The sequence below is a fragment of the Choristoneura fumiferana genome, chromosome 8 (genome assembly GCF_025370935.1).
Source record: "Choristoneura fumiferana chromosome 8, NRCan_CFum_1, whole genome shotgun sequence".
Lineage (NCBI taxonomy): Eukaryota > Metazoa > Arthropoda > Insecta > Lepidoptera > Tortricidae > Choristoneura > Choristoneura fumiferana.
The window spans coordinates 13,431,932-13,448,205 of NC_133479.1; the positions used below are offsets into that span (position 1 = coordinate 13,431,932).

The window sequence follows — 16,274 nt, forward strand, 5'->3', positions numbered from 1 at the left end:
ATAAATATTAAACTAGTGATGCATCCGGCTACGTGCCGGAGTAGTTTTGGGGAAAGTGTGGTGAAAAATATGTCCAGTTACCGCCTTTGATTACTTATAATGTTTGTAGATTGGATCACAAAACAGTCAATAAAAAGTGCAGTCAGCAAAAAAAGCTAGTGTTTAAAACAAAACTGTAATCGCTTGACTTCGCAGATTGACCAGTTTTCTCTGTGGTTTTATTGCACGTAGCTATAGAGGTAACAAAAAGATGTCAAGAAATGGATTATAAATGTTTGGTGTAAAAAGAAGGTTAGGCAAACATTATTTTTTAGTAAAATTTACGAAGAAATAGCTATGTTTTTTAATGCCAACACCTTGTGTTCTAAATTATGTCATAATAAATAATGACGAGTTCCAACTTACGGTCCTAAGAATCGTTAGACCAGATTTTTTTAAATCTTTGAAAAAATAATAATGTTTTATTATAGGTGTACATCTAGAAGCTCTGATCAATAACACCAAGGATGACGTGTCAGTGGTCAAGTCATCGTGGTAAATAACGCTGAGGCGTTTGTGGAGTGAGGTTTTATTTTAAATAGTTATTGACACTATTGGCGTATGCAAGTGATCAAAATATTCGGAAAGAGTGGGCGGGAACCCCGCGGTGCAGCTGCGTGGTTTCAATCCCATCCGGCGCACTCCAAAACTTTATACGCTCTCGAACAATCTTAGTTTTTGACAGTTGACTCTAACACTCTTTCGTGACGAAAGATGGTAACACTAAGACTATTTTAGGGATGCATGTCTCTTTTACCAGATTATGATCGTTATTAATGCGTTATTAGTGGGGGTACGAATCATTATACCGTAGTTCAAATGACCTAGTTACAAAAGACTTATCAACGTAAGTACGAATATTAAAACGCCGAATGTTTACTTGAAGGTATTTACATTTGACCGAGAACCTATTAACCCGAAGATTGAAATACCTACATTTGATTGAACAGTAGCGAAATTAATAACTTAATTTGATCCTGGTGCTTCGCTGGCTGCTGCAGCGCAGCGCTCACTTCGCTCGCTCGGCTTGCGCGTTATGTTTGCGTTTGCAATATGTATCGCGGTACCCATTACTGATGAGGCCCAGGAACAACTCGATTCCCACCGGTTCCCCTCTTTCTTTTGTTACACTATAACATAACATATACCGCAAATTGTGTAGGACACTAACAGCGGGCTATTGCATGCAAAAACAATTAGGTGCTTCATGCTTCTCTCATTTGCCCTTTTCCAACTCGCCGCTTAAAAGTAAATAAATAGATGTCTTTTTTGTCTCGCATTATTTAACGAGAATTTTTGTGTCATGTCGGTGAAGTTTTTTAAGTATAAATTCATGCGGACACCTTTTTGGCTTCGATTTTGAAAGCTTTTGCGTTTCTATGTTGACGATATTATATTTGATATTGTTGATCGAAACGCTTAATACACAAAAGTATGATTCTACAGAGGAAATGGATATCACTGACCCGGATTAGACAGTCCGGAAGGATCATTAGACATGAAGCATAATAAATCAAACAGATATGTTCCGGCAAACGCCCGAAAGCTAATCACACTAATATTCGATCGCAACGAACGTCTCATGCTATATAACGTTATCTGAAACCATGCTCTTTGCGTGATACCTATAGCGAATCTAACACAATTGTCAGCTAAAATGAGGCTGTTTGTTTCTCGTCACAACAGATTAATAAGGTAGTTAGAATTCACAAGTTTATTGACTAAGCTAAGTGTAGCTCAATTATTTGTAATAAATTAGCCTGTCACAAAAAACTGGCAAAACTTATTAACTTATATTTATTGATAAAACAAACTAGGAATTGAGGTAAATGGCAAAACACTAAACAAATATCAGTCTCGGGAAAGGAAAATTGAATTATAACATAAGATTTCAGTGTAAATATGTAGTTAACTTTAAGTACTAGATTTCAAAATATCCAAATCGAAAACAATCTAGAAAGAATAGACAGAACAATAATTTTGCAAAGACCCAAAATATAATGATTTAATAATAAAACTAATAAAGCTACTCAGACATTCCCACCCCACACAACGTCCAGAGAATAGAACTATTTCGCTCACCTTAAACCGAAATTGACAAGCAAAGAGAATCTTCCGAGAAAAACCTAGTTATCCCTTCCGCGCGAGAATTTTTACGAAAAAATAAACAACTACGTGGTATAATGTAATATGGCGTAAAGTCGTTGATAAAAGCAAATGTGCGGGCGAACCAGAGGGGTTATTCTGACTTTAAGAAAGGATTTTGAAATCATATTTGTACGCGTATCAATTTTCCGTACTTACAATAAAACGCATGAATTACTTGACAGCTGCTACGTACTCAGATGGATCACTGGGTCGGTAAAAGGAAAGTTGTAACCATTATTTTTTCTTGTTTAACAAATATTCTGATCCCTACCCTCTAACCTAACCTAACCTACCCACATTATTTTAAGCACTAAGGTTATGAGTAAACTTTTTTTAGATTGTGAATGGAAACTTAACTTATTTTTAGTTTTTAACTCGATAGTATAGTTTAATTTTATTAATGTAAATAGTTTTTTTTTAACATTTGCACGTCGTTTTCTGGTCGACTGAATACGTGCCGCATGAACAACAAGAGCTAAATGTATTCTACTATATTTTGTATTCTGGCAAATAAAGCATTCTCATTCTCATTTCATATACACAAAGAACTAAAGTGTAATAATATATACTTTTTTATTTACTATCCAGAAGATTAAACTAAAATTATGAAACATATCAACTCATCTAAAGAAAAAAAAAGTGCAATGAATTGCTCACGTCAACCCAGAAACAATGAAATACAAGAACATGAGATAACAACCTTCAAATTGATACAACCCCTTTTCGAAGGATAAAACCAAAGACCTCGCTCAATTTAAGACAGAAAAACTCCATAGCCCCATATTTCTAAAGAGAGGAAGACATCACATTAAATTCTATTCGCGGCTTAAGATTCAACCCCCGCTTCCGAATAAGATCGCGTCCTGATTCCCAGATATACGAGTCGATTCACTCGCTTCGCCTTAATCTGAAAACACCCAAAAAGGCATACGAGAGCGGATTGTTTCAATATCGACAGCATCTATCGTATGAATTATTTATATGTATCGCGGAGACTATCTAGGCTTGAACAGAGTGCCCGGGGGCGTGACTTGACTGTAAGCCGAGAAAAGAATATCCAGAACTATTCAAATGAGTCTTGCATTAAATATGAATGTGCAGGTTTGGTTACCTGGCGGTTCCGGCCGAATGATTGGTTGGTGTTCGACCCTTCCATGTTATTTAGGGAAATATGGAAACCCCGAGTCGATTTATTGTTACGGTGTGATATTATATCAATATTTAGTAAAGAAATAAATGCATAGGCATCAAACGCACATACAGATGCATCAAAACAGATATATATGTATAGTAAATACATCTAATATTGGTCTTCATCACTCCTGTTGGCTCGTGATGAGACACCGACTTCAAACTGGTACAGAACAATTACTTGGAGTAACCACTTGACAGATGGGCGTGCCTTCAGTCAATTTTAAACTTTGAGGTCATACAAATAAAAAAGTTTTTACATAATCTGTAAACGTGGGTAGCGGTATACTAAAAATGGTTTTATTTGTATGACGTCAAAGTTGAAAATTGACTGAAGGCACGCCCATCTGTCAAGTGTCAACTCAAATTAATCAAACGGTAGCCAGTTCAGTTTTTTGTTATATCAATTTTTAATAATCCTTTGCGCGTTTGTTGATTAAAACAAAATAATCATATCATATTTTGAATATCAATTTTGTGAAATTGGGTCATTATTTTTTGATATTTCAAAATTCCTGACATGTTTCTAAATGGAAATTGAGTTGCTCAAAACATCACACATCGTTAAAAAAATATGTACTTGATTTACATATAAGGATGTGTACATATTTGCAAAATTTTACCGTACTTTATCGCATTTTTATATCGTAGTACCTACCGACGAGATCAGATACGGTGTGTTACTTGATCTCGTATCTTTATGCGCCCAAATTGATAAAAGCTACAATAATAATACTAAAATTATACAAAATTATGTGGGCCCCCTTAGAGGATTTTTATTAAAAACATCTCTTTTCTTTATTATATTACTTAAATTTTAATTATACTCCAAATATCGTGAGTATAATTTTGTTTATGAAACTACCAGTTTTAATGCTTAAGTGACACAAACAGAGTGAAGCGCTGCGCTACAGTTAAGAAATAGATGAAACTTTTATTTAAACAGTGCCTCTTAAAATAGTTAACTAAGTTATTATTATTACATTGAAATTAAACTTTTATTCAAAAAATACTTTTTTGTTCAAACAGAACGTAAATATGTAGTTACAATGCAAAAACTATTATCGGTAAAGGTTAGTTATTTATGTATGAAATTTATCCACTTTCAGGAAAATTCATAAACAGCTCATGATTAGGTACAATACAAATTGGCCCATAGGTCAAAAGAAACAAGTCGCTATTTGCTGCTATTTACAGCTAAATAAAAATGTTGCACAAAATATATGCTTCTCTTTTGTACTCACGCCATAAACCTTTTAACCGGTTCCTGCAGTGGGCATAATAAATTGATTTTTGCTACGAGAGCGGTACTTATTGCTACAGCGGTTCTACGGGCTTTGAAATGGAAGCATTAAAGACAACGGCGATTTATGTTTTCCAATGAAACCAATGTAGACTATAGCATCATGAGATAATCAATGTTGGAAATTTGTTTTAACATAGCGTAGTATACTGAGCTAACCAAAATTTTCCCCAAAACAACACTAGAGAAAACATACAGTTTTAATAAATCTTATCTACTAAATAGTCGCTTATTTTATTTGAACTAAAATAATTTCCTTGCTCACCCACGACCTTAAGATAGCTAAGCTTATGCAAAATATGCGTGTTCATGCAGTTCCTCCACCTCCACACTGTAAGAACACACACGAATCACACAAACCCATCTATCACCACCACCACACTACACTGACGCGTTTCGAACTCAATCAGAGCTCATCTTCAGAGTGACACAACCGTACACCATGCTACCAGTTGTTAGACTAACGAACCGCAACTACCGCTTTAATTTGTCACTGTAACTCCCCAAGTACCTACATATATTTTATGAAACAAAAACAAAACTACCCACAATTTATTCATAGTTTTTTTAACCGTCCTTCAAAACTACCTTGATTTTTATTTATTTACTGTCAAGGCATGTTTCATTAAGTACCGTTGCTGAAATTAGATCCAAGCCGTAGCAAGGGAGATGAAACTAAATTTACCTGCTCATTAATAATTGATATGGACCTCTGCAAAGTAACGCCTGATTCAAAAAAATATTTTATTTCAGCTGTTATATTTCTAAAGCAATTTATGCTTTTAAGTAAATAACTAACCAATGAATTTTAACACTTTTAACGCTTTTGAGAGACGTAATTTCAATCAACCACTTGTGGGCATAATTCTCTAACTCACTCTGAATGACAGTTATTATTCACTATTTTTTAACCCACGACGCAAAAAGAGGGGTGTAATAAGTTTGACCGCTATGTGTGTCTGTCTGTCTGGTTGGACCGATTTGAATGCATTTTTTTATTTGAAAGCAGGTATTTTTAGCGATGGTTCTTAGACATGTTTTAGCCGTTTTTGAGATATTGGAAGTGACATAGTCGTGGGTTTTCCAACTTTTAGTTGGTTAGGTTATTATCAATCCGTACAAGATAAGGGTAGAAAGAAAAGATGAATGCCGTGAGCACCCGTGCGTTTGACAATACAAGTCAACTCGTACTATGTAATATGACAATCAGCCTACCAGAAATTAACGCTCACGTGACTCGCACACAACACCAGTAATCGCCAATATAGATTGAATTGCCCATGTGAAATGCTCAAGCCTACAAGATTGTTTGCATTTGTATCGCTTTGCAGCCATTTGCTTCAATCGTTACATCCTGTTGCACTGTGAAATGTTACTATATTGATGTAGGAATCGACAGGAAGTCGAACTGAACGAATGTGCGTACAGCTACATAAAGTAATTATTTTTAAAAAGTAGCGAATGAACGAATAAGCACACAATTGCGTATACATTTACTTTATCCATTTCATGTTTTCCCACGATCCTCGTTCCACTCGAAAACGACATAATATATTTCCGTAATTATTCAAAAAGCAAGTGAACGACCCATGGCTGATATGATGATGATGATATGAGATGACGCTTGGTAAGGTATGACGGAGATCAAAGTGCTACAGGTTACGCCGAAGAAAATATCTCAAAAAAGAAAAGATAAACTACCTACAATTAATGGCCCTAATAGAACGCGATCATCGCACGAGTAAGCGATGCGACCATCGCATGTTCGCGCGATGGCTAAAATTGGGTACCCTATCATCGCGCGAATTCACGACGCGAGCGAGCGAGCCCGGTACCCCGCCGACGCAATTATCGCGCGAATTTCAATTAGGACACTAGTAGGACCCCTATTCGAATTCAATATGTTTGATCGCGCATTCGTACAAACTAAGTTCGCGCGAATAGATTTACAAGCATTTGAGTCGCGCGACCGCGTCGTTCGATTTTCAGTTAGGACACCTATTCGAGTTCAATATGTTTGATCGCGCGTTCGTAAGAGTAAAATTCGCGCAAAACTACGAAGATCGCGCATTCGCGTTCTATTAGGACGATGCCTTGAGTAACGCCTAAATCAATCAACCTGTTTCTTTGTCTTAATTTCTTCCCTTTCGATACCTAACTCATATCAAAAAGTAACCTTGATATTGAGTTAAAGCACGCTCATACCACAGTAAAAGAGAACAAAGTAGGTTCACTACGAACAAAAGTACATCCGTCCATAAAGTTGGCGCCGGTACGCACGCACCCGCCGCACGCACACACTGATAATTTAAGGAGGATTAAGTTTTCTTTAGTCAAGGCTGCGCTGCCGTCGGTGCCGTACGTTTTGATTTTAGCTCGCTCGTCTTGCGCTCGCTTCGCGAGATGATCACCTTTTACGTTCGCGTACTCGTACTTACGTATTTTTTGTATTAGGTATAGTTGGAATTAGTAGTATATAACTGTAGTGTGATAGTTTCATGCAAGGACACATAAAAAAAAGATACCTACCTATAAAAATATAGTTATAGTATTATATAAGGGAAGCATCTAGTATGTACACAGTCGCCATCACCACTTCGGCGAATTTATAAATAATATTTTTAAATTTAGTATAATAATATTAATAATAGAGCGGCAAAGAATCTGATTTCTCTAGACACACAGATATTAGACAATTTTAAGTTAACTTTCATACTAAAATTATTTGTCGGTAGGTAATTAATTAATCTAAAATAGACATCGACAACCCTAAGCGTCCGCGCCGGAGAAGGCAGTTAAGTCTCCTAAAGGGTCGGAGTGTGCATACTTGTTCTCTTTTACTTTGCTCATACGGTTCCGTGACAAGCAGCTCGTGACTGTTATGTGGCGGTAAACCTGTCAACACCCATGGGATTCATATTATATGCATTCCTAACATACTATATAATGTATGTTGCGCATAATCAGCTTATAAAACCAGCAGACATGTACTGCCGAGTAAAAATAAAGAGACAATATTATACAAATTAAAAAAATATGTATACATCAGTATAAAAGTATTAGTGTCAGTGTTTGTATAATTATGTATTTTAACTTACTACGAGTAACCTTTACGACTTGGGGAAATTTCCTTAAGTAACGATTCTGATTACCGTCTTCTTATATTTCTGGGACACATAAAACAAAATACTTAAACAAATTCAATACGAATTCGGTATAAATTGGTGTTTGGGAGATACAAATTACATTATTTACTACAGTTTGTGATCAAAGCAAATTATAAGCTCCATAAAGTTTCATAGCCGGTTTCCCGGTTTCTTGGAACTTAGTCTTTATACCGTGAAAAATAAGTAAGAACATTAATTTACGCATGACAAACTTAATGATTTGCCGAACTATCATGATATCTATATACCAATTTATTTATATGCATGTTAACCTTTTTTGCACTGGCATGGTTTATTTGACACTGGCCACTATTAATCTTAAAAGCGTAAAGATAAAAAAAAATACGATTTTCTTTTGTTATCATTTCCATTCGACAAACAATAGCTGGAATTGATTTCATTTGTACGCCAATTGATGTAGGTAAGTTGTTTAAAATATTCATAAACAAAAAGAATAGATAAGTAGTAATGGTGTAAAAAATTAGATTTATTCATTTTATTTTACGTCATTATTACTAGATGTTAGTCGATATTATTTATTTAGCAATGATATCGCGCTTCGGACAAAAACACCCGCATAATCTATTCGTTTGGAAATCCACTATTTGAATAGGACCGTAAATAAATTTACAACGAGAGTTACTCATCAATGATTTTAGTATTTACAACGCGAGTTTAGACTTAATTTAATCATCAATGATTTTAGTGTATAGTTGCGTCGTATTAATCTGTCATCTCCCAGGATAAAAGGATCAAAGAGTAAGCAGAGACCCTATATAAGTGAATAAAGAAAAGTATCTTTTATCTTTGTGTCAATCAAACAAATAAATAAAAAAAACCTGAAGAATTTAATGACTTTTTTATAACGTTACCTTATGAGAAAGGTATTGCTATTGCGTGTGATACAGACGATGAGAAAGAATAAGGAAAGACCTCCAATGAGTACTGAAGACTGAGTAAATAATAATGTGCATTTTTTTTTATATTAAGAGCGTTGGAAATATTTTGAGTTTCAGAAGTTAAATATTTTTTTAAGTTTATGAAAAATTAAGAAGTTTTTAGTTTCCCTTCTTTCCTTAAATGGAACTTGTGTTATTTTAGAGAATTACTGTACGTTTTATGATTTAAAAAATCTTAGAAAATTAAAAAAATGTATATTTGTTATTTGCCACAGCTTTCTGTATTACAAGAAAAATACTAAAATTAAAAAAATGTTGAAACGCAAATATTTTAACAACTACAATTTGGTCCTAATGGTAATTGTGGCCTCGAATTTTTCGACGATAAAAGGCACAACGTAGCTTATGGCTCTTTAAAACTCATTTAGTCCGACGAAAAAGGATTTAAAGGACAAAATCGATCTATAATGTATCATTAAGAACATAAATTTTGTTTTAACAGAACCCTAGAACCCTAATATACATTATTTAATTGCATAATTATCAATTCGCTACTTATCTTTTGAAAGAAACACAAAATGCTTCTCCTGAAAAGTAAGCATTTTGTAATTGTGGCTCTTTTCGTAGGATACGACGAAATGTCATCTTAGAAGTAAAAGTGGAAGGAAAGCGAAAAAGATAGAGACCGAGAATTTATTATACACAGGAAATAAAAGAGAAGGTAGCCGTCATGTCGTATAAGAAAGTCATTCATACTTTAGACGACCAGATGGCCTAGTGGTTAGAGAACCTGACTACGAAGCTTGAGGTCCCGGGTTGTATGAAAAATTGTTCTCGGGTCTTGGGTGTTTAATATGTATTTTAGTATGTATCTATCTATATAATTATATTTATCCGTTGCTACTACTAGTTGACTAGGTCAATTGGTGTGAATTGTCCCACGATATTTATTTATTTATTTTTTCATCAGCTACACCGACAAGAGTGTAACTCTTAAATAAGGAGAGACAATTGACGCATTGTAAGCTTTTTTTTGTTCTTTACAGGTAAATCCAGATGAAAACCGATTACCCGTCATATCACATTCATCACCATGTAAGTATTTTATAGCAAAATACTATGTTATGAAAGAAAACATTACACAGATATTGATTCAGTTTCTTAAGATATAAGGTCCTTGTTCTTATCGGTTTTTATATTTTTTGTACCTACCAATAGACGGGATAAAGCCATATTTTACCGCAATCATATTTATAATAAATATTTTTTTTGATTGACATAATTACTTATGACATTAACCCCCGGTTTCACCATCCACTGATTAAATTTATTTGACGAATAAATGTGATGCCCGTCTGTTTGTTTTGCTCGAATAGACAAAGGCGGCATCACATTTATCCGTCAAATAAAATTAATCAAAAGGTGGTGAAACAGCCCTTAAATGCATCAAAACTCTCAGGAACATGAACCAAACCTGTAATTAATGTCATATCATTTGTTGAAGCATCGTGAATCAAGACAGTTGATGTGCTGTCTGTATGTTTCATGTCTCATATGCATGTCTGTTTTCAGCGAAAAAAACAGCCTGTTATCTACACTGTATTTGCCTTTAGAACCATGTTAATTTATAGTATTTACTGATTAGTGGTGCTCAATAAAGAATATTTGTATTGTATTGTGCCACTTACACTTGGTAATATCACAGTATTTATATTTGTTTGATAAGAAAGGCATTTTGTAGTGTAACCGTTTCCAAAGTGATAAAAGGTACTGAAATTAAATTAAGTCACAAACAAGTGACACTAGTAAACAAAATTACGACACAAAATTAATTTCTTTTTCCGCTTAATTGAAATCAACAAAGTTATCTTCCGTAAAGGACATAATATAAATATTAATAGGTATTATGTAAATTACCAAGATGTCAAAAACAAATTATACACCATTATGCAACTGACAATGAGATCGGTGAAATAAATAAATATAATATGACGCTATACCTATTTGTGGCCTTGACTGTACCTAACGAATATTTCAATTAAGCTTTTTGAACATCTTATGTCTCATTAATTCACAGACTTTGGAGAAACTGGAGAAAAAGGAACCACTGTAAGTATCTAGTTATAGAATAACATTAACCTTTGATCTTGTGAAAATAATTTCATTTTCGAAATGTCTGTCTAGATTTTTCTACACTAAAAGTATTTTATGTAAATGTTTTTTTTCTATTATTTCTGCAGTGACTAAGCATAAAAAATTTGGTGCAATCTATTCCCAAGCAAATACATAGATATTCTTTGAAGACAAAACTTAGTACATGGTGTAAAAGTGTTTATTTAATTTTCTTTATTTCACACTGTTTAGATTTATCAGTACACCAACTTTTTTGATTATATTCTTTGAATTTTAAACAGATTCCACTTTCCGGACAATGCAAATGCACTGTCAACGACCTATCTCGGATTCTGGCGACGACGACAAGTATAAAAGTTGGGCCTCCAGGCCCTCAGGGTCCCATCGGTGCTGATGGTACCACAGGAGCGCCAGGTAAAACGGTAAGGGTAAAACATTATGATTTTTCTTGAATTTACTTACAAAGAAGCCCATATGTCATGTCTACAACCCCTTAATACCACTACAGCGCTAGATAAGTGATACTTCTGTGTTATGGCTCTTCGCGAACAATGCGCCTGTTTTTCGTGTTGTTTGTTTTTTGCTGTGTTAGATAGGAAACTTCTACTTACTTAGCTCTATTTGTTGCATTCCATCAAAGGAGATAGCGTTGCTATATTTTGAATAAACAATAAACTTGTTCATTGTACAATCTACAGTAAACCTGTTGTATCTATAATGAATTATTTTTTTGTCAAAAGGGTCAAATGGGCGATCCTGGACCTCCAGGACCTATGGGGCCTAAAGGTGACCGAGGAGAGAGAGGAGAAACTGGGTCATCGGGTCCAGAAGGTCAAACTGGACCGAAAGGTGAGCCAGGGGTAGATGGCACTCCTGGTCCACAAGGCCCGCCAGGACCACCAGGCCCCGGAAATTTGGTAAGTACTCACAGTATTCAAAGTGCGCAGAATCGGCCTTAGAATCATGTTCAGTAGTTACCAGGATCCAGATCTTGGCAAAAATAACAGAAAGTACAGAATCAATTTAGTCGAAATCTACATGCACACATCTGGCAAACTCTAATTGTAATGATAATTTGATTTTATTTGCATGTTTCTTTGGTTCAGAAAAGCAAAAGTTACATCAAAAATATCAAAATAGCCTTATAATTTTATTTTGAACCAATTTCAAAGAGAAGAAGATAGATAATTAGATAAGCACGTTTATAGTATTTTTTAGCGCTTTGATTTTATTATTACTTACACAATGATGCACATATCAGTAAACCATTACTTTGTACTTGTATACAGTTAAACTTTTTATAAAGTAGATATTGATAAGAAGTATTAAGAGCCGAATAGACGAGCGAAAAGATACAAAATCTATTAACAAAATATAATAATTATGTATATAGATGTATTATTTCAAATTTATATGCAACGAAACATCGTGAGTTAATAGCGACTTACTATAGAAGGTAATCTTACAGCATCTTCACAGAAAATACTTAGCAAAAATATATTTTTCCTTAATTATACTACAGCGTCAAGATCAAAGTTTTACGTAATAATTACATTTGTATTAATCCAATGCCTCATTTCTCAGGAATCAACGGGATTATTCGTATCCAGTAATCCCAGTGTTGGACCTCAGAATGAGAGGGGGTCTATGGGTCCTCCGGGGCCTCGAGGGGACAGGGGCTACCCGGGGAACAAAGGAGAGAGGGGATTACACGGGTCCAAAGGCGACAAAGGTGAACGGGTAAGTGTATGTAAATTATTAATTATGGTGAACATGTAATTCGTCACGGACTTAACATGAACTTTACATATTCAAAGCTTTATACTTCTGGATCGGCGTCATTGCAAATATAAACCCAATAGCTTACAGTGAAAGGTGTTCATTCAAAGTGTAATTGTAATGGATAAAAGCCCTTTTTAGGGTTCCGTACCTCAAAAGAAAAAAACGGAACCCTTATTAGGATCACTTTGTTGTCCGTCTGTCTCTCTGTCAAGACCCTTTTTCTGAGGAACGCGTGGAGGTATCAAGCTAAAATTCATATCAAATACTCAGGTGTACTCTCCCTTAGAGCTGTGAAAAAATCAAACTTTTAAGCCAACGCAATCAAAAGATTTATACTGCAAATTTTCGACACTCGCAAGGGAATCAAAACCTACAGTGTACTTCCCGTGAACTCAGGATTTTGAAATTTTGTACGAAGCAACGTCTTATAGCAGAGATAAAGGAAAAGGGTTTACTAATGTTTCGGTGAATAACGTTTGGCAATCTGTTTCATTTCGCAACTTTTCATTTCCCAACTGTTTAATATTTCTGAAACTGTAAATATTTCAGGATTTTTATAAAACTAACCTAACCTAACCCATAGGGCTCTACATAATGGCCCTGAAATAAATCCTGAAATATTTACAGTTTCGAGTTTTCGAAATGAAAAGTTGCGAAATGAAACAGGTTGCCAAACGTTACGTTGCGAAAATGCAGTACTCGAGGAAAAGTTGCGAAAAGCATAAATTTTTAGTTACATCATAATATAATAAAAGTATTCGTACAGAACCGCAGGTGCGCGAGTACGACTCGCACTTGGCCGGTTTTTTTTCCTTTTGACATGAAAGTGAAAGGAATATGCAGTTGGGAAAAGGCGAGACATTTTGTTAGGCTTTCATTATGATTGGTACGTAGGTGTAGAAAAGGTCAAATGCGTCTCATTTACACGTAAATTTAAGGCTAAGATCACATTACTTCAGTTCAAAGTGAAATTCATTAACAAGAAATTTAAATATGCTCTCCCATTTAATATTATAAAATTCTTTTCAAATTTAACCTTTGGCCGATCCGCATTCCTCACAATATTTCCATAACAAGATTACCCGATTACCCCATCTTTACATAAAACACTTTGTCACAAAGGGCGCACTTACGAAATCAAAATAAAATCTCTTACGACCCTCACTAATTTAGTAGGTACGCGTAGAATAAATTCGGGGCTAACGCAATAAGCGCTGGCTTGACCCTCGTAACAGGACGTTATGTTACCTTCCACCCGTGAGCTTATAACTGTGTTACTAGGGTTACGTCGGATTGAGGGGTCCTCATGGTGTGAAGGGCGAAAGAGGCTTGCCCGGCCGAGATGGTACCCCCGGCCTTCCAGGCGCGCACGGACGGCCAGCAGAAAAGGGCGAGAAAGGTAACAAACTAACTCAACCATCAAATTTTATGTTTCACTATGACCCTTATTTATGCACGGGGAACTCGTTTGCAAGATTTTAGGGCTATATTGCAACGATTTGGAAAAATCTTTATTTTTTACGCCGGACCTTTTGAGCAGTGTCAAACGTACAGGTTCGTTTTATTGCCGTCGAACGAACGTAATTTTCCGCTCTTTATATTCTTGTGAGACATTTTATTTCTGCTCCAAAGAATGTTGTTTTCTGAAAATGAGTTTTGTTATTCCGTCGCGCGCGTTACAAGTTCTGTATTGGTGTTTGACATAGTTCACAGGTCGTATTTTTATTCAATTTGTCACACTCGTTGCTTTTATTTGTTTGTTATAGTTTTATTTGTGTTTTGTTTTGATTCGGGACATTGTTACGGGGAATCGATTTTGTTTTGTTTTGTTTTCAACGAAAAAAAAATCTAACGTTTCAGTTATACTTAAGGTATTCAAATGTGGCCATGATTTTGCAGTTTCGTTCTGAACTCCTTATAGCCACTTACTATTTAACAGGTGCCCAGGGCCAGCCAGGTCCTCCTGGCCCTCCCGCGCCATTCGCCGCCGACAATATTATTCCAACAGAGGCCGAAAGTAGTGGTAAGAATATCTCTAATTACTCACTTACATGTCAAGAATAAGAGCATGAGGAGTCAAAATAGTATTTTCACTTCTCATGCTCGTAATTTTGTGTGTATGCTGGATCTAGGCGACATAAAATGACTTTTTATGCTCTAGTGCATAAAGTAAAATCTTCGTCTTAAGACCAAGGTAATCAGGTGTCAGCCACAATTAAAAAAGTTTCTACATATTTTTTTATAATTATTATTTATTTACCCGACTGCAAGGAGAAGTATTGTTTTTCGCGCGTATCTTGTAAGTATGTAATATTCTTTATTACCGCATATCTCTCAAACCGCTGGACGGATTTAGACGATTAAGGTATCATTAGAATCTTCCCAGCAACCCAGTGTCCTTAGATAGGTGACGTTAAAAAAATGGCGGCTGTGAGATGCAAATAATTGGGGTAAACAATTTTTTTTTTCTAATACTAATAATGTAGGTAGGTTTTAAAGTCAATGGATAAGGATCTCAAAAAACTATGTCATGGCTGTTACATAGTAAATAATAAACGTCAAAATGTTACTTCAAAATATTAAAAACTAAAATGAAGACTATTATTTTTAGGAAGCTGTAATTTTGCATGGATATATTTAGCAACTATGCCAACAAAGTGGTAAAATAAAAAAATAAATTTTTTTTTTTAGGGTAGTGTAGACGTAAAGTGAGGGTAAAACTTTTTTCTCGTGTAATATTACAGTGTATGGTATCGTTGGATAGGTCTTTTAAAATCATTACAGGGTTTTGAAGACGATTTTTCGATACAGTGATTCATTTTCAAAATATACAACTTTGAAGAACAAATTTTTGTTGAAATCTAGCGTCACTCGCCCTCTTAAAGCTAAACTGTTTGTTTAAAATTTTTGAAAAAATTCACTATGGTATTAAAATTATCAGATTAACAAATAAAACTATTACGGCTAAATTTGCTTCAGGATTCTTAGTAGGTAGTTTAACAGTAAATAGCACCCTAACTTGTAAAATATACTTACTTTGAAAATGACGTACAAGATACAAAATCCTTAAAAATATTACTTATAGGTACGGATAGTCTGATTTTGACGGCTGCGAAACCCTATCCTGGGCGTGTCCGATATAGTCTTGGCCGGTTTTTGTATAATAATGTTACCTATCTACCTATATGCAAAACAGAACAATGTGATTCACGAAAAGGTGCTTAAATAAATAAATCGAAATATCGAAAATACAAACTGAAATATAGATATAACGTTTTAAACGTTCGTGATTCTCACTCATAGTCAAAATAAATACGGGACTTATCACGCTATTTTTACACACGTAATATTTACCTCGACGTTTCGGCAACGTTACAGTTGCCGTGGTCACGAGCCGCGAGTTGCGGTGCCGTGGTAAATATTACGTGTGTAAAAATAGCGTGATAAGTCCCGTATATGGTATTTTGACTATGAAATATAGATCCACAGAAAAACCAGAAAATATAAAACCAGCGCTGGGAATCGAACTGGTCTTATTTTTCTGTTTTTTTCTGTGCATCTATATTTCAGTTTGTATCTTCGATATAGGTTTTACGGGATGACCGTAAAAGT

At 35.0% G+C, this 16,274-nt stretch overlaps 1 protein-coding gene across 5 annotated transcripts in view; it reads left to right on the forward strand.

The window, feature by feature from the left end:
* Positions 1–16,274, forward strand: part of LOC141430564 (uncharacterized) — a 57,377-nt gene that overhangs the window by 25,225 nt on the left and 15,878 nt on the right. For all 5 annotated transcript variants that reach the window (XM_074091330.1, XM_074091333.1, XM_074091332.1 and 2 more), the window contains exons 3-9: positions 9,794–9,842; positions 10,825–10,856; positions 11,162–11,302; positions 11,621–11,797; positions 12,465–12,620; positions 13,944–14,061; positions 14,602–14,685. In XM_074091330.1, the coding sequence (XP_073947431.1) occupies positions 9,794–9,842; positions 10,825–10,856; positions 11,162–11,302; positions 11,621–11,797; positions 12,465–12,620; positions 13,944–14,061; positions 14,602–14,685 (757 nt within the window). The remainder of the gene's footprint in view (positions 1–9,793; positions 9,843–10,824; positions 10,857–11,161; positions 11,303–11,620; positions 11,798–12,464; positions 12,621–13,943; positions 14,062–14,601; positions 14,686–16,274) is intronic.